General features: G+C 47.5%; 1 protein-coding gene and 1 long non-coding RNA gene across 2 annotated transcripts in view; one reads left to right on the top strand and one right to left on the bottom strand.

Annotated features, from left to right (window-relative positions):
• The window catches only part of LOC133232471 (uncharacterized), a 41,504-nt gene extending 17,787 nt beyond the window's left edge, over positions 1-23,717 (top strand). Inside the window, exon 3 of the long non-coding RNA XR_009731387.1 lies at positions 23,606-23,717. This is a non-coding gene — a long non-coding RNA (uncharacterized LOC133232471). The remainder of the gene's footprint in view (positions 1-23,605) is intronic.
• On the bottom strand, positions 21,270-25,999 carry TUBG1 (tubulin gamma 1). Its single transcript, XM_061391881.1, has 11 exons — positions 25,825-25,999; positions 25,390-25,502; positions 25,019-25,186; positions 24,084-24,152; positions 23,715-23,794; positions 23,166-23,292; positions 22,844-22,930; positions 22,597-22,746; positions 22,092-22,244; positions 21,847-22,008; positions 21,270-21,665 (listed from the first exon to the last, which is right to left on the bottom strand). Exons 1-11 carry the CDS (start codon positions 25,871-25,873, stop codon positions 21,468-21,470), a joined length of 1,356 nt encoding a protein of 451 aa, XP_061247865.1. The 5' UTR covers positions 25,874-25,999; the 3' UTR covers positions 21,270-21,467.
• Positions 26,000-26,068: the final 69 nt, after the last annotated feature.

Here is a 26,068-nt window from a genome sequence, read left to right as displayed (position 1 = left end):
ACAGGGTGCAGCCCCCAAAAAAGATGTGTTTGTTTCATCAGCTGGTTAAGTATGTATATGGCACAAGTATACATAATGTGTTTTCTGACCTTTGAGTTGGAAGAGACTTGATTTTATCAAGTGTTCTTTACACTTGTAGGTAATCATTAAAATTGGGTACTACGAAAGTCTGATAATGAGAATCTGGCTTCTCTTTGATTTGGAAGAGGTGAAAGTAAAGTCGCTCAGTCGTGTCTGACTCTTTGGGACCCTGTGGACTGTAGCCCACCAGGCTTCTCTGTCCATGGGATTCTCCAGGCAAGAATACTGGAGTGGGTTGCCATTTCCTTCTCCAGGGGATCTTCCCGACCCAGGGATCAAACCCAGGTCTTCTGCATTGCAGGCAGATGCTTTAACCTCTGAGCCAAATCGTCAATGGTATACACCTTATCTACACTAGTGGAGGGTGGTTTGCACACATTTCCCTGAAGCAAAATATCCAAATTCCTTCTGGGGCCTTTTGGAATGCATCATGATCTTACAGTAACCGACTCTTTTATCTGGAAGTCCAACCCTCTCGTTTTTACGGACCCCTCTGTGCCCCAGTCAGATAGTACTCCCCTCCCAGTTTTCCTCCAGTACCTTGTCCAGCCTTCACCATTGCCCTAATTATGCAGTCACATGATGAATTGTTTATATTAACACGTAAACAATAGAGTGGGAAATTCTTCAGCTGGTCTATATCTTGCTCATCACTGTTGTCAGTAGCACTTAGCACAGTGCCTGAAACTACTAGTTTCTCAATAAATGTTTGTTGAGTGAATGAATGATGAGACAGAGGCCAGGGGACATGAAGTGCCCTGCCCCAAATCACAAATCTAGTTAGTGACAACCATGTGAGACATAGGTTATGATAACATTGTAATTACATCGCATTGCCTGACACATGTCAGGAGAGGCCAGAATTGGACTGGATCTTGGAATAAAACTCTGGTGACACATCATCTGTGTAAATTTCTAATTTACATGATGATCCACAACATCCAGAGTTGACTCTGAGGTTCATCTTGAGAGGCTTCTTTTGGTACCTTAGAGTTTTGTTTCTTTTGCTAATACTCTACCAGTAGGAAAGATATGTGGGATGGAGGGAGAATTCCCATGATTGGGAAAGGAAGGGCTTCCCTGGTAGCTCAGCTGGTAAAGAATCGCCCTGAAATGCAGGAGATCTGGGTTCAATCCCTGGGTTGGGAAGATCCCCTGGAGAAGAGAACAACTACCCACTCTAGTATTCTGGCCTGGAGAATTCCATGGACTGTATAGTCCATGGGGTCACAAAGAGTCAGACACGACCGAGCGACTTTCACTTTACATATGAGAGTAGGTGAAGTCCCTAGTCTACAGAAGGGCAGGGAGATCTCTCCCCTTCCCTGGGGTCCACACACCCTCAATTATCTTCATGGTCAGTTTTTGTTACAAATATGTAATCATTATTGGAATAGATGGGGGAAGGTTGGTGACAACCCTGTGTGTATGTGATAACCACTTAGATTTGTGACAAGATCAAGGTTTTGCTTTGTTTTAAAGCAGAGAGGGTTGGAATAGGATGTCAACATGAGAATACCAGATCGCTACTGGCTGTGGCCTTTGAGGAGGTCAGAGTGACCCAGGAAATATAATCTGGCCAGTGGCCATTGGCAACCATTCCTGAGCTCAGCAGTCTTCTGTGATGGTATGCTCCAGGAAATTTGCTCCAAGGAGGCCTCAGGATGCTGACATTGACTGCTTTCCTGAGTGACAGCTGGAATGTGTGTGTGAGTGTGAGAGAGGGAGAGAGAAGGAGGCGGGGGAAGAGAGGGATGAATGGAGAAGTAGGCAATCTAGAGAAGGTGTGGCCTGGCAGACTTGTTGGAAGTCCTTTTTATTCACTATGTCAAGGTGACGAGGTAGCACCAGAGCCACCTAGATGGCCATTGGGAAAGGTGTGTAAGGTCTGGGCTGGCCCCATAGGTGGGAGTGCATTGACGTGGGCAGGGGTATTGATATGTCTTCCAGCTTCAATGAGGAGCCGCTGTCTTGGTTGCTTATTATGAGCCTGCTGCCTGAGCTCAGTGGGCAGGTGAGGACAGCACCTGGCTGGACCTCAGGGATGAAACCAACAAACTTTTGTTCCCAAATCCTCTGTAGACATTGATGCATATGGAGAACAGTTAGGTTAAGTTCTCACTTTTTTTTTCTTGGCCACACTACTTGGCTTGTGGGATCTTAGTTGTCTGACCCAGAATTGAACCCAGGCCCAGCAGTGAAAGTGCTGAGTCCTAACCACCAGGCCACCAGGGAATTCCCCCTAGCTCTCACTCTTCTGACTGCATGTCTCTTTAGAATGGTCATCATTTCTTGTCATGAGTTGGAGTCCATAGAATGGGCTTTATGAGTCAAGAACCCCTTAACATTATTTTCAAGTCTATATGTTTATTTTTTTCTGGGGAAAAGTTCGTAACAGTTTCTCGAAAGTGACCCATGTATCAACAAAGGTTAAGAACTCTTGGCATAGGAGAAGCAGAAGAAATGCTTGCATTTATAGGGCCTTGCTGTTCGCAGGGCAAGGATGTCAGTGAATGGAGTATGACAGGGTAGGAAGGATCAATTTGGTGGCTCAGGGCGATGGATTAACAGCTGTTGCATCTCCTGATAATGGAACGTACCTGAAGGCATGTACTCACATGTGGGTTAGAGGCAGTGGTCAGAAACTGACTGAATGAGCAAGGGACAACTACGGTGCATATAGAGAAATAAATAATGTGAGTCCAAGGGAACCGAGCTGGTTGAAATAGAAGAGTCACTTTGGGGAGCTCCCTGAACACAAGTGGGTTCCAAAGAAGACAGAGTATCACAGTGTTCTCAGGACTGAGTCTGTTTACAATCCACGAGAGGGTGAGGTAACATGGAGTTCCAGGGGCCACATGGGCTTCAGTTAAGGCTGTCCCCTGGCTGTGGGTGGGGGACCCTCTTCAGCTGTATCATCTGTGGTTATGTCCTAGAAGCTGAAGTCATAGTCTGGCCTTCATTAGCCCTTGGACATAAAGCCTAGTAGATTCATTGCTACTCGATCCTTTTCATGAACCTCAGGGAGAAGGCAATGGCACCCCACTCCAGTACTCTTGTCTGGAAAATCCCATGGATGGAGGAGCCTGGGTAGGCTGTAGTCCATGGGGTCGCTAAGAGTTCGACTCGACTGAGCGACTTCCCTTTCACTTTTCACTTTCATGCATTGGAGAAGGAAATGGAAACCCACTCCAGTGTTCTTGCCTGGAGAGTCCCAGGAATGGGGGAGCCTGGTGGGCTGCCATCTATGTGGTCACACAGAGTCAGACATGACTGAAGCAACTTAGCAGCAGCAGCAGCAGCAGCAGCAGTAGGTGACCTGGTATTTTTTCCACACCATCCCTGGGACCAGTGTCCTGTGTGATTCATTTCCACCTTGGGGCCCTGCTGATGAGATTGGACAGTGCCGTTTCCAGAAACGGAATCTGAGTGGGCAAGAGAAATGTTCTGGGGAGCAATTCTCTCTAGGGTCCAGAATCCTAAAGAAGACTGGGACATGGTGGGAGTGGGAATTCTCAGTGGGGGCTGTAGGTTGGGAAAAGAAAAATGGATCACTTTCAAACTCTGGGGTTGTTTGACTCAATGTTTTTCTCACTGGCCCAGCTGTAGTTGGGTGTTGCTGAGGCTCTCTCCCAGGGGGTTCCTGAGTAGCCAGCGGTAAAGAACCTGCCTGCCAATGCAAAAGATGCATGAGGCATGGGTTCGATCCCTGGGTTGGGAAGATCCCTGGAGGAGGTCATGACAACCAGCTCCAGTATTCTTGTCTGGGAAATCCCATAGACAGAGGAGCCTGGCAGGCTACGGTCCATAGGGTCACAGAGTCAGACATGACTGAAGTGACTTAGCACGCATGCACACACGAGGCTTTCTCTCCCTCCTCACCTCCTCCTTCTGGTCATCTCTTGGCTGAGCCTGTGCTCCTTGAGCGAGGCGCGCCACTGCAAAGCTGTTTCAGGGGAACACATCCAGTTGGCAGCTTTGTTTTACCCTATAGGTGACCTACCCCCTGTGCCAGTTCTGATGCCCCCTTTCCCAGCTGACTTTGCAGAGAGGGCCTTAGAACTGCCGTACTGTCCACTGATTCTCTGTTTTGGTGCAGCCGTCGACAGATCCAGTTCGTGCTTCATGACTGTTATTTGATCTTGTAGAAAGTAAAATACTCCTAGTCACCGGTTTGTTTCCACTCAGGTGCTAATGGCATCTTGTATAAATGTATCCATTGGGACCATTTCCAGAGGCTCAAATATCAGAAATTCAACTTGAATCCAGAAATTCAAGCCAAGTTCCTGGGATATCTTTTCTTAAGTCATGCATAAAAGAAATTGAAAAAAAAATCTCTAAAGTTGCAGAAATGACATCTCTTATTCCTTTTCCTCCTCTTTGAAAATGGGCTGATTATAGTCAACTGTGTTATTGATCTGTAGGCCAGTGTGATGAACACACAAATTTATCCTGGGGTATGCTATTATGTGATTGTACGGCAAGGCTTTTAATGTCTTCTTGTTAAAGGAAAGGCAGAGAGTAGAAGCTATGGCCTTGACACTGTTCTTTTACTTGTTTAATGAATGTTTATTGAACGGTTACAATGTGCTAGGACTGTGGTAGATATCAGGGCTGAAGAGATAAAAGACCCTATCCCAGTCTGCAAGAAATGCATGGGCCAGCCAGGGAGACAGAGAAGTGAGTCATTAATGAAATAGAGTGGAGCAATTGCCAGGAAAGCCGTGATCAGGGGGCTGGTATCCCAGAGGCAAACCTAAACAGTGTATTTAAAAGCAGAGATATCACTTTGCCAACAAAGGTCCGTATAGTTAAAGCTGTGGTTTTTCCAGTAGTCGTGTACAGACGTCAGAGTTGGACCGTAAAGAAGGCTGAGTGCTGAAAAATTGCTGCTTTTGAATTGTGGTGCTGGAGAAGACTCTTGAGAGTCCCTTGAACTCTGCAAGGAGATCAAACCAGTCAATCCTAAAGGAAATCAGTCCTGAATATTCCTTGGAAGGACTGATGCTGAAGCTGAAGCTCCAGTTCTTTGGCCACCTGATGTGAAGAGCAGACTCTTTGGAAAAAATCCTAATGCTGGGAAAGATTGAAGGCAAAAGGAGAAGGGGGCAGCAGAGGATGAGATGGTTAGAGAGCATCACAGACTCAAGAGACATGAGTTTGAGCAAACTCTGGGAGATAGTGAAGGACTGGGAAGCCTGGTATGCTGTAGTCCAGGGGGTCACAAGGAGTCAGACACGACTTAGTGACTGAACAACAACAATAATCCCTGAGGCAAGATACTGCCTCCTTCAGTGGAAAATCAGTAGCCCCTCACTGTTTTACCAGGGCTGGGGGAGGGGGATTTTCCATGTGGAAAAGTGGATTTTCCAGATAACCAGGCTTATTTTTCTAGGTCCCCAAACTTAAAGCATTAAAAAAATTTGTTTTCATGGAAATAGGTAAAATGTACTCTTTTTTTTTTTTAAGTTCTTAAGCTATAGTTGGTTTATTTTTTAAAAAAATTTTTGGCTGCACCATGGGGTTCGTGCAGCACCCAGCCAGGGATGGAACCTGTGCCCCCTGCAGTGCAAGCTCAGAGTCCAGGGAAGGCCCCTCTTTTTTCCTAAATGGTATATGCTCAATGAAATTCAGTCTTTTCTCCTTGACTCCAGGCACTGCATGAATGCTAGGCTTTGGATTTGGCTGTGCTGCCCAAAATCTCTTATCTTCTCCTCTAAGCCAGTTGGCCTTTCCTGAGGACTTTTTGCAATGCTTCTGTTCCTGCTCTCCTTATCGGACTGATCCTGCTGGTCCTGACTGCGTTTAGTTGACAGTCCCAAGTAGCACTCTCCTTTGTGCTTTCAACTTTGTGTTGGTTTAGGAATTCATAAGTCCGAATAGGTCAGACTTTTATTTAAAATAACAGTAAGGTGGGATTTCCCTGATGGTCTAGTGATTAAGAATCCGCCTTGCAATGCAGGGGACACGAGTTGGACCCCTGGTTAGGGAAGAGCCCACATGCAGTGGAGCGACAAAGCCCCTGAGCCACAACTATTGAGCACGTGCACCTAGAGCCTGTGCTCCACGACAAGAGAGGTCACAGCACTAAGCCTACATGCTGCAGCTAGAGAGTAGGCCTCTCCCCACAACTATAGAAAGCCCGCGGGCTGCAAGGAAGATCCAGCACAGACAAAAATGATACATTAATTAATTTAAAAAGTAGGAGTAAGGTGGGAAGTCCTTCCCTGGTGGTACAGTGGCTAGGAATCCACCTGCCAACTCAGGGGACTCGGGTTTGACCCCTGATCCTGGAAGATTCCATATGCTATGGGGCAGCTAAAGCCTGGGAGCCACAACTACTGAGCCCTTGCTCTAGTCAGCAAGCCACAGCTGCTGAGCCTGAATGCATGAACTACTGAAGCCCGTCCACCTAGAGCCTGTGCTCTGCAACAAGAGAAGCCACCGCAGTGAGAAGCCTGAGCACCACAACTGGGGAGTAGCCCCTTCTCGCTGCAGCTAGAGAAAGTCTGGCACTGCAGCGAAGACCCAGCACAACCAAAAGTAACAAACAAATAAATACAATTATTTTTAAAAAATGAGTAGACTATAAGTCAAGACTTGACAGCATCACCTTTGGGCAAAGAGCATAATCTTGAGTATGTGAACATGGCTACTGAAAGTGCCTCTTTAATTTCCTTTCTGTTGTATTTGTATTCACTTGAGGGACATTTCTGGAGAAGGAAACGGCAACCCACTCCAGTACTCTTGCCTAGAGAATTCCATGGACAGAGGAGTCTGGTGGGTTGCTGTCCATGGGGTCTCACAGAGTCAGACACAACTGAAGCGACTTAGTATGCATGCATGTATTGGAGAAGGAAATGGCAACCCACTCCAGTGTTCATGCCTAGAGAATCTCAGGGACGGAGGAGCCTGGTGGGCTGCCATGTGTCAGTCAATAGACACAGCAATGAACAGGTCATTCCTTGCCCTCAGGGAGAAGAAATAAAACTAAAAACATAAAATAATAAAGTGTGAGAACTTCCCTGGTGGTCCAGTGTTTAAGACTCTGCACTCCCAATGCGGGGAGCACAGGTTCCACCCCTGGTCAGGGAACTAACATGCCACATGGCTTAACAACAACAACAATTTTTTTTAATTTTACAAAAAAAAAAATAGCAGAATATGGTGACATTATGGCAGGGAAAGTACAGAATGCTAACATTATCAAAAACACATGCATGCTAAGTCGCTTCAGTCACGTCTCACTCTGTTACCCTAGGGACTGTAGCCTGCCAGGCTCCTCTGTCCATGGGATTCTCCAGGCAAGAATACTGGGGTGGGTTGCCACATCCTCCTCCAGGGCATCTTCTCAATTCAGGGATTGAACCTCATTTCTTGTCTCCTACATTGGCAGGAGGGTTCCTTTACCACTAGCGCCACCTGGGAAGCCCCCAGGGTGCAGGTGGAACATATATGGAAAAGTCAGAAATCTTCATTGGAAGTGACACCTAAGTAACATGCAAGAAGAATAAGGAGTCAGCCAGAGGAAGGAAGTGGAGCGAGGAGATCTCAGAGGAGGAGACATGTGAAGAGAGCTAGGAAGCCAGAGCTGACTGGTTGAAGAACCTGAAGGAAGCCCAGCATGGCTGGAGAGTGAAGGGAGCCAAGGAGAGATGTGGTACAGAAAAGGGCAGGGGCCAGTGCATCTGGAGACAGCATCTGGCAGACGAGGGAGCAAGCTTCACAGCAGATGTCTGAGGAACTATTGTAGTCTCAAGATCGACTGAAACATTTGATCCTCCAAATAAATTCTCAGTGGATCTTAAGTCTTATCTAAGTGTCTTATGCTTCAGGGAGCCGTCGGATCAGTCAAACTTTGGAGGGAACACACATCAAAACTTAGCTGTATAGCACGTGTTGATTCTACTTTACAGTGAAAGAAACATCCATTATGTATTTTATTTATTTTGGCATCACTGGGTCTTTGTTGCTGCATGCAGGCTTTTCTCTAGCTATGGCAAGCAGGGGCTACTCTCTAGTCGCAGTGCTTAGCTTCTAATTGTGGTAGCTTCTCTTGTTGTGGAGCTTGGGCTCTCGAGCTCAGGTTCAGTAGGTGTGGCACACAGGATTAGTTGCTCCACTGCATGTGGGATCTTCCTAGACCAGGGATTGAACCTGTGTGCCCTGCATTGGCAGGTGGATTCTTAAAAACTGGACCACCAGGGACGTCCGAAATATATTTATTAAAATTTTAAAAAGCATATCCCTTTTATGCTATGATTTTTCCAGTAGTCATGTATGGATGTGAGACTTGGGCTATAAAGAAAGTTGAGCACCAAAGAATCGATGCTTTTGAACTATGGTGTTGGAGAAGACTCTTGAGAGTCCCTTGGGCTGCAAGGAGATCCAACCAGTCAATCCTAAAGGAAATCAGTCCTGAATATTCATTGGAAGGACTGACGCTGAAGCTGAAACTCCAATACTTTGGCCACCTGATGGGAAGAATGGACTCACTGGAAAAGACCCTGATCCTGGCAAAGATTGAAGACAGGAGGAGAAGGGGACGACAGAGGATGAGATGGTTGGATGGCATCACTGACTCAGTGGACATGAGTTTGAGCAAGCTCCAGGAGTTGGTGATGGACAGGGAAGCCTCGAGTGCTGCAGTCCATGGAGTCTTAAAGAGTTGGACATGACTGAACAACTAAACTGAACTGATCCCTTTTATATTTCCTGTATTTTCAGAAATTAGTTCTGAGGCAAAAGTTGATTTAATGTATAATTTTTAATATTTAATGTAAACTTTTAATTAGATTTTTCATAAATACTTATTCTAAAATAATAGATATTATTTATTTTTATATAAATATATTTATGTGTTTTATTTATTTATTTTAAAAAATATTTTTGGTTGCCCTGCAAAGCTTTTGGAATTTTAGATCCCTGACCAGGGATTAGACCTGGGTCCTCTGCAGTGAGATCAAAGAATCTTAGCCACTGGACTGCCAGGGAGTTCCAAAAATAAATCTTTTAAAAATAAAGAGATGCAAGAGATCCAGGTTTGATCCCTGGGTCAGGAAGATCCCCTGGAGGAGGAAATGGCACTCTAGTGCCATAATACTCCACTCCAGTATTCTTGCCTGGAAAATTCCAGAGAAGCCTGGCAAAGAGTTGGACACAACTGCGTGACTGAGCTCACGCTCATACACACACAAAATTTATAGGGACTTGGTGGTACAAGGGCTAAGACTCCACTTCCGCTGCAGGAGGCTCAGGTGACCAGGCCCTGGTCTGGGAACTAAGATACCACATGTGTTGGTGTGGCCAAAAATTTAAAAATAGCTGAACTATGTTTGGTAAATATTAAGAGAATTTCTTATTTATATTACTATGTATGGAAATAGATACATGAATGTAACATCTAGTTGACTGTGTAACTATATTTTTCAGCTCCCTTAATGAGGCACTAGTTCTTGAGTTAACCATGGGGAGATTGACCTTGTCTATTATCTTGATTGAATAATGGTTATATGAAGATTAGAAATTGCTGTGGCTTCCCTGGTGGTCCAGTGGTTAAGAATCCACCTTGCAATGCAGGGAACACCAGTTCGACCCCTGGTGTGGGAAGATCCCACATGCCTCGGGGAAACTGAGCCCATGTCCCACAACTACTGAAGCCTGCTCACCCTAGAGTCCATGCTCCACAACAGGAGAGTAGCCTCCGTTTGTAGCAATTAGAGAAAGGACATGTGCAGCAATAAGACTCAGCATAGCCAAAAATAAATAAGTTAATTTTTAAAAAAAGAAATTACTTATAATTGCCTTTTTTAGCCTTTCCACTGGACTCAAAGAAGTATTTTATTTTGCCCATATTTACATTCTTATAAAGGGGCAAACCTTTATATCTGCGGTAGATTATGGCTTTTGATGGCCCCTAATGAATCCTGCCTCCCAGTATTCTTGCCTCTGTGTAACTCCCTATCAGCCTTGGGCTTGGCCAGGAGACCTGTGCATCCCGAAAACCTGGGAGGATAAGCACCTGAGCACTGGGGCACACCCTCTTGGAGCACTGTCCCAGATCAGCGCCTAGTTTACTGGAGGTTGGGAGGTCATGAGAAGAGCTGAGACTCCCTGCTCAGCACCAACTGCCAGACTTGTGAATGAGGCCAACTTGGAATGAATTTCCAGCTGTTCCAGCCATCTGTAATAGCCCAAGTGAGCCAGAGGAGACCAACAAAAGAACTTTCCAGTCAATTCACAGAATCAAGAGAAACAATAAATCAAGATTTTATGCCTCTACATTTTGCAATGAGTTTTTATGCAATCTGTAAATAATAGAAACAATGTCTTTTTACTGTGTTCAAGTTTAACCTTATAAAGGCGGGCTAGGATAAAATTATGAACAACACTTAGAATGTTTTACTTTGTAAACTGCTCTGTGGGAGATGGAAAAATTTTTATGAGTGGAAGGGGAGGGCTTATTTTGATCTGCTGGTAAACTTTAATATAAATTAAAATCCACCAGGTCTTCTTCCAGTTTGAAAATTGTGGGATCATGTGATTATAAATGTTACAGTGTATACTAGAAATTTCACCAAGATATTTTTCTCATAAAGTAATGGATTCTTGGGACTTCCCTGGTGGTCCAGTGGTTAAGATTCCATGCTCCCAATGCAGGGGGCACAGGTTTGAAAGGTGGTCAGGGAACTTGATCTCATATGCTGCAACTGAATATTCTGCACATTGCAACTAAAAGATCCTACATGCCCCAGTGAAGACTGAAGATCCCATTGGCACAGCCAAATTAGTTAATTAAGTAATTTTAAATAGTTAATTAATTTTAAATTAATTAGTTAATTAATTTAAAAAAGTAATGGATTCTCACTGAATAAAAATGGAAAAGACTAAAAATTGTAAAAATAAAAAATAAATCAAGCATTATCCCACAATTTTCTCGGCAATTTTTCTGTGCTCCATTAATATTTTTTCATATTTAAATCAGGCTGAGGGGAGAGTGAGTGTGGATATAAAAGGGTGGCATGAGAGAGTCATGGGCTGTTGTTATAATGAAGTATCATGTTTATGGTGGTGGTTACATTAAGGTATACATGTAAAATTGCATAGGGCCACACACACTCACATTCATTAACTATATATATATATATATATAGTTTTCTATATATAACTGGTGAAGTCTGCATACACTCTGTGGATTGTGCCAATGTCAATTTCCTGGTTATGATATTATACTATAGTTATGCAAGATGTTAACCCAAGGCTGGGTGCATGCGTGCATGCTAAGTAAGTCGCTTCAGTCGTGTCCAACTCTATATGATCTTATGGACTGTAGCCTGCCAGGCTCTTCTGTCCATGGGGATTCTCCAGGCAAGGGAATCTTCCTGACCCAGGGATACAACCCATGTCTCTTACATCTCCTGCTTTGGCAGGCAGGGTCGATACCACTAGCGCCACCTGGGAAGCCCTGTGGCTGGGTAGGGGGTGTCAAAGACCTCACTGTGTGTTTCTTTGCACTTTTCTGTGAATTTATCATTTCAAACTTAAAAAAAAAAAATCAGTTTGTAGCAAGGATTTTGTATCCTGTCTTTATATTTTCATTTTTAACAGAAAATGTCCACATTTCATACCCACATCTCTTGATTACTACAAAAAATGAACCAAAAAAATCTGTCTTATTATAGAGTTAACTGCTAAGGAATAGGGTACATTTACAAAACACCTTTATTTGTTGGAACTTAATTATTGCAAGAATGCCAAAGCATTTTATGGAATACATGGGGTGTGTTCGAGAGTTTAGAAAAGGAAATTACGTGAAAAAATACAATTATAACACTAACAAAGCACTGTGAAATTGTGCAGCCAGTGCACTGCACACAGAAAGGGGAATATTGTGTTTGAGCTCCCGGAGGAGGCCCGCCTGGGCCTGGCCAGGAATGATCTGAGGCCTTGGGGGAAGGGAAGGAAGCTGGGCTTGGCTACTGAGCAGAACTGGTCTGGGGCAGCTTAGGGTGGGGCCGGCCCTGGCTCCTGAGAAAAAAATGATAAAGAGCAGGCGTCAGTGTACTGGCAACGGCAGCTAAGAATCCACTTTCAGAAAGAAGTGGCAGGACATAGACAAGAGATTTGATATTAGGTTTGCCAAATATTGGTTGCAAAGAAGTTAGGGAACAGGAGGGGAATAGAAAGCAAGGGGTGGACAAGGCAATAGCAATGAAAGCAAAAATAAACAACTGGGACTGAATCAGACCTTTGTATAGCAGAGGAAACCATAAACAAAACAAAAAGACAACCTGTGGAATGAGAGAAAGTATTTACAAATGATGTGACTGACAAGGGCTTAATTTCCCAAATATACAAACAGCTCATACAACTCATTATCAAAAAAGCAAACAAACTAATTTTTTAAATGGGCAGAAGACCTAAATTTCTCCAAAGAAGACATCTATATGGCCATTAGGAAAGTGAAAAGATGCTCAACATCGATAATTACTAGAGAAATTCAAATAAAAACTGCAATGAAGTACCACCCCACACTGGTCAGAATGGCCATCATTTAAAAGTCTACAGGGGAAAAAAAAAAAAAAAGTCTACAGGGGAGACTTCTCTGGTGGTCCAGTGATTAAGAATCTGATTGCCAATGCAGGGGACACGGGTTTGCTCCCACATGCTGTGGAGCAGCAAAGTCCATACGGCACAACTACTGAAGCCCAGGCGCTTTACCGGGCCCACACGCGGCAACCACTGCGTCTGCGCTGTTGAGTTCAAGGGCAGCAACTACTGAGGCCCAGACACCTAAAGCCTGTGCTCAGCAGCAAGAGAAGCCGCTGCAGTGAGACGCTTATGAACCGCAACGAAGAGTATCCCACGCTCACCACACCAGACAAATCCTGCACACAGCAATGAAAACCCAGCATAGCCATAAATAAATGATAATTAATCAAAGTCTACAGGGACTTCCCTGGTGGTCCAGTGGCTAAGACTATGCGCTCCCAATGCAGGGGCCCTGGGTTTGATTCCTGGTCAGGGAGCTGCAAGCTTGTGTGCCGAAGATCTTATGTGCTGCAACCTGATGCAGCACCGCCCCCCCCCCAAAAAAAAGTCTACAAATAAATGTTGGAAAGGGTGTGGAGAAAAAGGAACTCTCTTACACTGTTGGTGGGAATGTAAATTGGTGCAGCCACTATGGAAAACAGTATGGAGTTTCCTTAGAAAAACTAAAAACAGAGCTGCCATATGATCCAGCAATCCCACTTCTGGAAAACTCTAGAAGAGTTTTTCTAATTAGAGAAAACTCTAATTAGAAAAGATACACACACCCCAATGTTCATTGCAGCACTATTTACAGTAGCCAAGACATGGAAGCAACCTAAATGACCATCATCAGGCAAATGGATAAAGAAAATATGGTACATGTATACAATGGAATACTGCTTAGTCATAAAAATCAATAAAATTATGCCATTTGCAGCAACATGGATGGATCTAGAGATTATCATACTAAGTGAAGCAGGTCCATATAGAAAAGACCATATAATATCACTTGACATGGAATCTATAATATGACACAGGGGCTTCCCTGGTGGCTCAGTGGTAAAGAATCGCATACCAGTGCAGGACATACAGGTTCGATCCCTGATGCAGGAAGATCCCACATGCCACGGAGCACTAAGCCTGTGCACCGCAACTGTTGAGTCTGTGCTCTAGAACCTGTGCTCCCAGACAAGAGAAGCCACCACAGTGAGACGCCTGCACACCTCTACTAGAGAAAAGCCCATGCAGCAGTGAAGACCCAGCACAACCCAAAATAAATAAAATTATTAAAAAATAACATACGACACAAATGAACTTATACATGAAACAGAGGGAGACCCATAGACTTAGAAGACAAACTCATGGTTACCCAAGAGGAAAGGGGGTAAATTAAGAGTTTGGGATTGACAGATACAAACTACTATATATAAAATAGTTAACCTTTGTCCTATTGTATAGCAGAGGGAACTATATGCAACATTCTGTAATAAGTAATAATGGGGAAAAAAAAGAAAGCAGGAGGTGGGGGTGGGGGTCATTTGGGGGGGAAAGTCTAGAAAGGGCAGGCTGGTGGCTGAAGCTTCCCAGCTGGCCTTCAGGGTTTCCTCTTTGCTCTGAGAATAAAGTCCGAACTCTACATGCCATAAAAGGCCCTACATGACTGACCTGGTCTTGGAATATCTCCCTGACCTGGTCTCCAATTGCTTCCCCAGATGCACCTCTGAGTCTTCGAAGCTTCCAAACCCACAGTCCTGTTTTTGGGCCTCCCTCTTCTCCCAGGTGTTCTTCCCGGTGCTTACCATGATTTTCCCTGTGGACGTCAGTGCCTTAACTGTTCCCTTTGCATAAAAGACCCCGGCTGATTTCTCTCTGTGAAGCCTACTATCATACCTGGGTTGGGCCACAGCCTCCTTTCTCTGTCTGGTATCCCCTCAGCCTTAAATGGGGCTTCTGAAGCTAAAAGTGGTTCAGTGGTAAATAATCCACCTGCCAAGCAGGAGACATGGGTTCAATCCCTTGATTGGGAAGATCCCCTAGAGAAGGAAATGGCTACCCACTCCAATATTCTTGACTGGAGAATTCCAAGGACAGAGGAGCCTGGTGGGCTACAGTCCATGGGGTCGCAGAGAGTTGGACTGAGCACACAAGCCATGCCATATGTGCAGTCCTAGGTGAGCCCTGGTGGCCTCATTTGCCTGTTGCAAGTGTCCCCTCAAAACTACTGATGGGGCAGGAATGGCTGAGCTTCAGAGGAGAGTGAGCTACACCTCACTCCCCTGCCCAGACTGCGCCTTTGCACATGCCAGCCCTCCTACCCTCTCCTACATCTCCACTTGGGAAGCTTTTCCTCAGAATTCAAGACCCTGTCAACAACTGTTCCTCTGTGGGACTCCCACACTGACCCCCCACAGCCTCTCCTTCTTGCAGATATTCAACAGATATTTACTGAGCATACACTGTAGTGGTCCTGCTGACATTTGCTTACCATCTAGACTGTCACTTCTGTGTAGATGTCTCGGGCTGTGAATTTTTTGAGATTCTAAGCACCTTAGTTTATTCATCTAGGTATCCCCAGTTCCTGGAAAGGATTCGGGTACATGGTATGCCCCTAATAGATTTGTTTTTTAAAAAATAAATAAGCTGGAGTCCAGGGGCTAAGACTCTGCGCTCCCAGTGCAGGGGGCCTGGGTTGGATCGTTGGTTAGGGACCTAGATCCCACATGCCACAATGAAGACCCAGAACAAATAAATATATTTTAAAAATAAAAATGAATAAACGTTATTATAAAAGAAAATGACTTTTAAGAAATTCCTAACAGTCCTTAAGGCTGGAAGGTGGATTTAAGGTCACCTCATCCATCTGCTGGCATCCATCCATTCCAGGCAAGTCATCGTGCAGAATCTACTTGACCGAGTTCACTGCAGGGGAACTCACGGTCCACGTGTCCACTTACTCCACTCGAGGGTAGTGTTGATCATGGAGAAGTCCCCCTGCCGTGAAGCTGGGTCCTGCCCCTCTGTGGTTCCCTCCATGGGTCCTTACTCTTCTCCCTGGAGTGTCACAGAATGAGACCCTCCCTCTTGCCATTGACAGCCCATCATATATTTGACATTTATCACATCTGTCTTTTCTTTCCAAGTACAGAAAAACCACGTACTAGCCATATGATCCAGAGCTTCACTTTCTTCTGAGCTTCAGTTTCCTTGTTTGTAAAATTGGGCTAATATCTATCTATATGGTTGTCAAAATTACATGAGCTCATAAATTTAAAGTGCTTAAAATAGTGCTTGTGTGTGTGTGTGCTCAGTCGCTCAGTTGTGTCCAGCTCTTTGTGACCCCATGGACTGGTAGCCTGCCAGGCTCTTCTGTCCATGGGGATTCTCCAGGGAAGAATACTGGAGTGGGCTGTCATGCCCTCCTCCAGGGGATCTTCCCAACCCAGCGATTGAACCCAGGTCTCCTGCATTGCAGGCGGATTCTTTACCATCTGAGCCACCAGGGAAGCCTAAGAATACTGGAATGGGCAGCCTATCCCTTCTCCAGGGGAACTTCCTGACCGAGGAATCAAACTGGGGTGTCCTGCATTGCAGGCAGATTCTTTACCAGCTTAGCTACCAGAGAAGCCCAGAATAGTGCCATTTTACATTCAGCACTTAAAATTAACAACTTACATTTGACACAGTTAGTTAATTAAAATACATGATGACATACAAAAATTATATTATTAATATTTTATGAATATGTAATAAAATCACATTATATATTACCCACTCCTGATAAGAGCTTCCCTGGTGGCTCAGAGGGTAGAGCGTCTGCCTGCAATGTGGGAGACCCGGGTTCGATCCCTGGGTCGGGAAGATCCCCAGAGAAGGAAATGGCAACCCACTCTGGTACTCTTGCCTGGAAAATCCCATGGACAGAGAATCCTGGTAGGCTACAGTCCATGGGGTCACAGAGTCGGACACGACTGAGCGACTTCACTTTCACTTTCTTTCTCTCCTGATAAAATTGGAAACCCCCTCAGGTAGGGTCCATTGTGAAGTTTAATGGGCAACTTGGTCTGTATTTTTTAAAAAATACATTTATTTATTTATTTTTTGCTGCACTGGGTCCTCGTTGCTGCAGGAGGCCTTTCTCTAGTTTCAGTGAACGGGGGCTCCTCTCTAGTTGCAATGTACAGGCTTCTCACTGCAGTAGCCTCTCTTGTTGCAGAGCTCAGTAGTCATGGCACGCAGGCTTGGTACCCCATGTTATGTGGGATCTTCCTGGACCAGGGATCAAAGTGGTGTGCCCTGCATTGCAAGGCAGATTCTTAACCACTGGGCCACCAGAGAAGCCCAGTCTCTATTTTTAATAAATGCTTGCTCAATTATGAACAAATGTCTACTAGGCCTGAACTCAGCCCTGATCACTCACATATACTGCCTTGAGATTTTCCAATCATCTCTATGGTGTTCTTAAATTTAGGATTACCAGCTGTCCTGGTTTTCCCAGGAATGAGGAAATGTGGAAATTTTAGTTTTAAAACTGAATCTGAGGGGGGTTCCTGGGACTCAAGACTTTCAGTGCTAAAACCAGGATGAATTGGTCACCCTATTAATAATTCAGTGCCACTGGATTTGAGGATTGAAGCTTAGTGAGAACTACCTACTTCTGGGTTCCACGACCAAGGTTACCATTACAGCAGTGCCACAGATATGTAGATGGTGTTTCCAGTAGGGTCTCACAGAAGTATTAGACCTTGATTGACAGAGCCTGCAGCTTTGCAAGAACATTTTATCATTTCACACTGTAGTGGTCAGGCCATATGTAATTTAAACTTACACATGATGTATTAATAAATCAGCGTGTCAATTTAAATGCTCTTGTGACTTTTCTAGGGCATCGCCTTACCTGCTTCAGATCCTCAAGAGGGATTGGAGAGTGGTGGTGGTGGTAGTGGGGCGTGGGCATTACTGGAGGGAGGATTGTATGTTGGATTTTAGTTGCTCAATCCTGTCCGACTCTTTTGCAACCCCATGGACTATAGCCCACCAGGCTCCTCTGTCCATGGGATTTCCTGGGAAAGAAAGAATACTGGAGTGGGTTGCCATTTCCTTCTCCAGGGATCTTCCTGACCCAGGGATTGAACCCGAATCTGCATTACAGGCAGGTTCTTTACCACTGAGCCACTGGGGAAGCCCTTTGTGTTGGATTTTAACTGACTCTCTAGGGCAGAGTGCCCATTTCCAGGGATTTCTAGAATACCTGTGTCTGGTAGAGACCACGAATAAGGCTTGCTAGACTAACTCACCAACTCTGTGCAGCAGCTCTCCTCACCTGCCCATCCTTGAGTTCATCACCTCCCGGTTTCATCTCAACACATTTTTGGAAATTACAATCTCAAAGTTTCACTCTATTTTTATTTTTTAAGGAATGTATTTATTTTTTTTTGGCTGTGCTGGGTCTCTATTGCAGCACACAGGCTCTTAGTTGTGGCCCGTGGACTTCTCTCTAGTTGCAGTGCATGTGGGCTCATTTGCCCCAAGGCATGTGGGATCTTAATTCCCTGACCAGGGATTGAACCTGATGCATCCCCTGCACTGGAAGGCAATTCTTCACAACTGGACCACGAGGGAAGTCCCTCAGTCTGTTTTTAAAGTGCTTCCTATTGCTAGATCTCTGTCTCAGGTACATATAAAGGTCCCCGTGGTCACATCACACTGAAGTGTTCTAGAAAAATTACCTTTAAGTGGCTCATCTTTGAACTTCCCTGATGGTTCAGTTGTTAAGAATCCGCCTGCCAATACAGGGGACACAGGTTCAATCCCTGGTCTGGGAAAATTCCACATGCCGCAGAGCAACTAAACCCTTGTGTTGCAACGACTGAAGCCCTGGAGCCTGTGCTCTAGGAGAAGCACAGGAGAAGCCACCACAAGAAGCCCTCTTGCTGAAACTAGAGTAGTCTCTGCTCACTGCAGCTAGAGAAAGCCCGCACACAGCAACGAAGACCCAGCACAGCCAAAACATAAATGCTGAAATAAAATAAATTGTTCATTTCTCTCATCTCTTTAGTCCAGAAGTGGTTCCTGTTCCAGGCTTGAGCATTCTGCTCGCTCCAGCTCCTCCGAAACAGTCCTGTCGCTCATCAGGGACAGTCACTTCTGTGGCTGGCAGGCTCTCAGACCGCAGGGATTTTTCTCACCAGCACCACCTGCTGCCCTGATCCCAGAGGCCTCCCTCCCTTTCCACCTGGCCTCCTCGCTGCCCTCTGGTTGACACACTTTGGGGTTTGCTGCTGGCCAAGAACAGGGAGGGGTTGGGCTGGTGTGGGGTGATGGGTGATCTGGAAATAGCCTTGGGGGAGGGGCCCAGCTCTGAAGCTGGCATTGAGGTGTTAGTCTGCGCTGAGACACTCAGCAGTCAGAAAAAGGAGGCATCTTTGCTAAGTCCAGTTCCCCCTCCTGAGGAGGGTATTCACCCCTCTGGGTCGGTAGCTAGTAATATCCACATACAACTTTGACTCCAGATTCCCTAGGTATTCCTTCCCTTCTGGGCTCCATACTGTTTAACTAGGCTCGCAAAGGAGGGTTCTGGGATGGTTGTGGCCTGGAGGGGGGCCAGCTGGCTCTTCACATACAGCAGCCTCACCACATCTGCCAGCTAGCTCATGATCCCCTATTCAGCACCAGCCAGTCTTGCAGATGCCCCAGGAGATGAAAGGCAGGTCGTCAGTGGCAAGGGCGGGAGCAACACAAGGTATCCAGGGTGCAGGCGTCAGAGGTAGAGCTGAGAAGGGACCCGGTGCCCATTGGTTTTTCCTGAAGTCATCTTCTTCCCTCCTGGATGAACAGGCAGCTGGCTGACAACAAGGCTGGCTCTCCTGAGTCTACCACCTACAGACCCTGGCAACCAAAAGAGACAGGCTCATGCTTTGACCATGGTGGTGACAGGCTTTGATGTGACCAGCCTCCCTGCCACCCTCAGGCAGCCCAGGGCCTGGCTTGTGACTGCGCATTCTCAGCCCATCAGTCCTGTAAGCATCCCCTTTGTTCATGAAGGTCTGCCCTGTGTGTTGCTCGCTTTGTTTACGTTCAGAGCTTTATGAAAGATACAGTGGTTCATGGAAGGAAAAGTGTGTCCCCAGGCTAACAGGGAGCAAGAGGGAAAAAGTCCTAGTTCACCCAAAGTGAAGGGGACTCTTCAGCCTTCATGGAGAGCTGGAGGGACTTTCTTGGGCTGGTGCTTCATCTGCTTGCTGAGCCCTGCCAGTGCCATCCTTCCCATCCACAGGGCCTGGTTCTCTAGGTTTGGCCCCAGACATCTGGGTGGTGAGGCAAGAAGACTGCCCTGACCGGGGTGATAGGGACGCTTGGTGGGTTTACCTGCTGCCTGCTGAGGCCGACACCCCCTCCCTCCCTGGACTCCACCTGCCCAATATGCACAGGTGTTCAAGGTCCCCACATCCTGTGACAACCATGGACCCATCCTACAGCTCCAAGACCCCAGAAATGGGACTCTTCTACACCAGCCCAGGAAGGTATCACAAAAAGCAGGATGTGCAATGGTTAGGAACACCTATGCCAGGCAGTCAAACCAGGGTTTGACTCTAACTCTATTCTTCACCAGCTGGGTGACTGGGTAAATTAATCACTCAGCCTGTTTCCTCATTTACAAAATGGGGTTAATAACATTTACTACTTCATAGGACTGTCCTGAGGATTAAACAAAATAACGCAGAGCACCTGGCACAGGGTCCACATGCATGTAAAAGTTACTACAACCCTCAGCTTTGGGGGGTATGAGGGCCTAAGAGGGGCCCTGACAATCCACCAGTCTACGGACAACCTGCTTTGTTCTTTTGATCCTGAAGCCTTAGGCCACTGTGTATTAACTACTTCCCTGCAATCCTGTACCAGAAGTAGAAGGCTCTGGGACTTCCCTTGTTGTCCAGTGCTAAGACTCCATGCTCCCAATGCAGGGAACCTGGGTTCAATCCCTGGTCAGGGAACTAGATCCCACCTACCTCAAATAAGAGTTTGCATGCTGCAACTAAAGATCTACAGCAAATTAATTAATGCACAGCAAATTAATTAATTAAAAAGGCAACTTTAGCCTTTGAAATAACTGAATTTTGGCACCTTAGATATGGGTCCACTTTTGGCCCTGCTTATAGTCCAGGCTTTGGATTTGGTCTCCTGATTTGATCATCCTAGACTCCACCTGCCTGACCAGGGCATTCCAGGACTGGCTTTCTGTCACTACCCTGCCTGCAAGATTAAAGGCATTTGGGCTGACTCTACTGCTTGTCCAGGGCTTGGTGGTGGGGGTGGTGGCCACAGGCCTGCTGCTGTGATGACCAATGGGACATTCAGATGTGGGAATGTGAAACTGGTGAATGGTCACCATATGGGGAGGTGGAGGGTGGGAGGAACTGGGATACAGAGTGTCAGGAGAGCAAGGCAGTGTGTGTGGGCCTGTTTGCCCTAAAAAGGAATGTCTCAGGTGAGTCAGCCCACCCATGTTCTCCAATACTAAGCAGGGGAAGGAAAAGCTAGGGGAGGCCATTTGCTTAGAGTTGAAGGTGTAGGAAGTAGAGGAAGACCCCATCAGAATGATGGAGAAAGAACAGGCACCCCCTCTTCCAGTTCCCCAAGCCTTCAAACAGTCCAGTGACTTGATTTATATCCAGTGGTTTATTAAACATAAACAGTCTCACAAGGAGATTACATGTGTCCTCAGGTCAACAGAGAGTACGGGTAAGTGTGTTGATAAGAAAGAGGTGCGAGGTCCCTGATCTGTGCTCTGAGGGGTGGTCAGTCAGGCGGGGCCTGGGCCAACCAGTAAGGCAGATGAGGGTCCCTGTCCAGAGGACTCACTGCTCCTGGGTGCCCCAGGAGATGTAGTCTGGCCTTGTGGCTGCGTGGTACTCATCGATGAGCTGCTGCACAATCTCCCTGGATGTATCCAGCTCGTCAAAGTTCTCCTTGAAGATGTCCTCTTTGCGGAACTGCTCTAGGAAGGCCTCCCGCTTCCGCAGCTTGTCGTACTGGCGACAGGTCCGCTCGAAGAGCTAAGGGTGTACAAAAAGGACTTAGAGTGGAGAGGGGTCACGGAGAACTTCAAGGAACCATGTGACTCAGAGAGCCAGGGAACCAAGGCTGGGGTATCCCCACAGTAAAAAAAAGCCAGAAGCAGGGCAGCAAGGTTGTAGAGAGATGAGGCACCACCAGGAAGATGACTATGGGGCTCACCGAGGAGATGCTGGTGTGGTTGGCCATCATGAGCCCACTGACCCTGTGGGCAGAAGGCAGGTAGGGCGACTTCCTGGACAGGGCCACCTGGATGCTGGCGGGGCCCCAGGGGATGAAGTTGGCCAGCTTCCGTTCCCGGATCCTCTGCAGGCTCTTGTGGACCTGGGGTGGGCACAGGAATGGTGGTGGTAGCCTCTCCTCTACCCCTATGGGCTCCGGGGGTAGGACAAAGGGGCTTCACCTACCTGGGTGGGGTCCACCTCCCCCTGGATGATGTTGAGGATGGCGATGTAGCAGTGGTTGGTCTGGCGATCCCGGCCTGTGGACACCATCACGTTCTTGGGCTGCAGCAGTCGCCTCATGACATCCAGGACCGTGGTCTTTCTCACGCTGGCCACCTGAGGGGAGAGTGGCCACAGGGCAGCCCAGCACTCAGGGCACAGTTGAGAGATGCATGGACAGAAAGCACGAGGTGACGCACAGCCCCATCAGACGCGGGGGAGGCTGGTCTCTCTGGGGAGTGTCCTTAGATTCAGGTCCTCACTGAGGGATCAGAGATCTCAGTCCCCTGAGCTCAGCTAATTCATGCCTTGTGCAGAAGCATCAGCAGACTCCATATAGCCTGGGCCCTGCAGGGCACCACGGGCAGGGGGAGAGGAGAGCAAGTCAGCCAGGAAGCAGGGCCTCTGGGTGCAGCAGAGAGAAGGGAAAGGCTGGTCAGGGCCTGCTGGGCCTGAGGGCTGCTCTTACCGACTGGTCCGTGGTGAGGGGGGTGTAACCAGTCATGAGGAAGTGGAGCCGTGGCGTGGGAATGAGCGAGGCGATGAGGCCGATGAGGTCGTTGTTCATGTAGCCGGGGTAGCGCAGGGTGGTGGTGCTGGCTGACATGATGGTGGATACCTGGGGACAGGGTGCCGGGTCATGGGCCTTGTCCTGGGGGCCTCCCTTCCCTAGATGGTGCTTCGGGAAGGAGGGAGTCCAGGAGCGGGGGGCTCACCAGCTGGTTGATCTGGGAGAACGAGGGATTCTGGATGTGCAGGCGGTCTGTGGCGATCCGGTTCAGGGCAGTGTTGTCCAGCACCACCTGGGGGGACAGAAGAGGGTGTCAGATTTAGGAGGACAGAAAGTACAGGAGCTCTGCCTGAGTCTGGGCTATGACGCTTCATTTCCCTGGTGCTTCATGGCCAGAAAGACCCATCCAAAAGAAACTTGAACAAGACTGGGGCACAGGAAGGTTCAAAATGGGACTTTTAAAAATGCATGAAAAGGATGAAATAGATGGGGGTTGGGACTGGAGTAAGGGAGACTCCCGGACTTACCACACAGTCGGCGTTCTGGGTCAGCCTCTTGAGCGTGAGCAGTGAGTTGTAGGGCTGGACCACCACATCGCTCATCTCATCCTGGTTGGGAAACACTGAGTATGTCTGCACCAGCTTCTTGGGGTACCTAGTGGTGTTTGAGAAAGGATGGTCAAGGGCAACAGACTGGAGGCTTGGTAAACCTGGGGTTTCTAATGACTGTCAGGATGGGGAAATTGGGGTTCGGGTCACAGGACAGCAGAGAAGGGAGACTTGACTTTTGGCAGTCTGTAACCCAAAAGGGGGGAAGGGCAGAGAGACATCTTAGGACCTAGAGTTCTAACTCCGAATCAGGCTTACTCCCTGAATCTTCATCAAAGATCGGGATTCTAGACTCTGGTTCCAACCACTAGGAGTGTGATTGGGTTCCTGATCATTGTACTTTTCCTTTCTCAATACAGCAGGGAATGAAGAGCCCTTTCCTGCTCCAGTGAATGGGAAGGTTTTATGTGGAGGGCCTCCCAGTCACCTGGGAAACCAAATCCTCACTGCCCTTCAAAACAGACTTACCTGTCGTTGAGCCGTTCTAAGAGGTAGGAGCCCAGGCCAGAGCCTGTTCCCCCAGCGATGGAGTGACATAGCACGAAGCCCTGCATGGGGAAGGGGCGGTCAGTATCTAGGTTTCAAGTGGCAGGATTTCCAATTTTACCCATCTCATAACTTCTTGGATTCCTATCTTCCCAGGACCTCTCCTCCACTTCCTTCCCCCCACCCCCCACACACAGATTAGTAGACTCTTCATTACTTCCAACAAGGCCCTGTGGCTTCTGTGCAGTGCAAAGGTTGCACAGGGAGGGTCCCACACCTAACAGATGGCTTCTAAAGGGTGCTGCCGAGCTGTCCCTGCTGGCCCCCCACCGGCATTCCGGAGATGCTCACCTCTAGGCTGTCGCTGCCATCTGCCTCCCGGTCTATTATGTCAAAAATGTCCTCGTGAATCTTCTCTCCCTGTACAGACATGGGGGGCATCAGAGTGGGGCAGGACTAAGGGACAAGGACTTTGGCCTCAGAATAGCCACCCTCCATTCTCCTTATAGTACCTAAAAGTCCTTTTCAGAACACAGTGGTCCTGCTTTTTGTTTGCACTGAAAGGTAGTGCAGCCTGGTGGTTATGAGCAGGGTCTCTACATCCAGACTGCCTGACTGCCTATATTAGCTCTAGGTCTAGTTAGTCGGGTGACTCTGGGCATGCTACTTCATCTCTCTATACCTCAGTTTCCTCATCTGTACAATGAAGGCACTAATACAGGTCCACAGTCCCTTATCTAAAATTCTTGGGGCATTATGTTTCAGAGTTCAGATATTTCAGATTCTAGGAGGGCTATATGGTGTGTATAACACAAGCTAAGTAGAACACCAGTGGGGCAGGGGTCTGAGGGGTGCTAACCAAATACATTAATATTTCTGTAGTGAAAGGAATGAGAAGTGGAAGTAAGTTGAACAGAAACTATAAACTAGCTTATCTATATTGAGATTCGGTTTTGATGCTAAATGAGTAGTTATAAATCCTCTTTTAGTTTCAGAGTTTTCTGGATTCTGGAAACCTACAGAGACTGTGGACCTGTAGTACCTACCTCTAGGATTGTTGGAAGGTCTGGGTAAGTTAATTTATGTAAAACACTAACAATGGCCTGGCATCCGGCATGAGCCGAGTGCAGTGTCTTATGACTATTACATAGTTCGCTCAGAACCCCCTCAGTCACATCTCCCTCTCCACTCATATAGTCTCCATCTGGTTTATCTTCTCTTTAGGAAGTCATAGGGCCAGTCCCCATGCAGGAGTGGAGTTCTTCTGCCAGGGAACAGCAAATGACCTGGGAGAATCCGCTGGCCCAGTTGTTGCCAGCTCCTCCTCCATGCTCCGACAGGTAGATGTTCTCTGGATTGTAGAGCTTGGCATAGGGGGAGTTGAGGATGGAGTGGATCACCCTGGGCTCCAGGTCCAGCAGCACTGCCCTCGGGATGTAGTGCTCATCGTCTGCCTGTAAAGGGGAGTTTAGGAGGAGCCCAATCAGCTCGGGCCTGCCCAGTCCTCCAGCCCTCCCAACCCTGGTTCCTGCCTCCCTCCCTCTTCAAGCCAGCCTCCCTGGCTCCTCTGCCCAGTGGGATTCCCAGTACCAAGCCACTGCCCTTCCCTTCAGAACCCCTGGGCCACTACCGGCCCTGGCTAAGTCGCTGGCGGCACCTGGTAGAAAAAGACGTCCTTGCGATCAGTGCCCTCGGTGGCGAACTCCTCCACGATGCCCTCGGGGCTGATACCATGCTCGGCGCACAGCTGTTTCCAGAACTCGAACCCAACTGACGGGAGGGACGGGGGCGGGAAGAAAGAGGATATCTGGGTCTGGGCAGGTTCCAACTAGGAGCTGGGGGACTCAATGCCTGGGTCCAGGGATAGGAAGTCAAGCTTCGGGAGTCTTTCGTGTCAGAGGAAAGGGCACTATATCAGCGACTGGGCAGAGGAGGGCCCCTTGGGGTTGAGCAACTGGATACTGGGTCAGGCATGTCCCACCTTTCGGAGAACTACGATTCTGGGAAGGGCAGATGGAGTTCAGGATCCCACAGTGAGATCCCGTAGAACCTAAGAAACCCTGGCTAGTGGAGGGGCCGGAAGTTCGCTCACTCTGATTGCCGCACTGGCCCAACTGTAGGGTGATGATCTCCCTCGGCATCTCTCCTCTGGCAGCTGCGTTGCAGCCGCTTTCTACGGCAAAGCTACCGCTCTCGCCACAGAAATGCTGCCGCTCCCGCCAGCAAAGCCGCCGCTCGCTAGCCCGTCGCACTGCGCATACGCCAAAGCTCGCCCCGCCCCCAAACTTCCTCTGTTCCAATGAAAACTGAGTTCTGGCGAGGGCACTTCCTTACTC

Source organism: Bos javanicus, chromosome 19 (assembly GCF_032452875.1).
Source record: "Bos javanicus breed banteng chromosome 19, ARS-OSU_banteng_1.0, whole genome shotgun sequence".
Taxonomy (NCBI): domain Eukaryota; kingdom Metazoa; phylum Chordata; class Mammalia; order Artiodactyla; family Bovidae; genus Bos; species Bos javanicus.
Note: the sequence above shows the minus strand (reverse complement) of the source record. Positions and strands in the feature narration are given on the sequence as shown.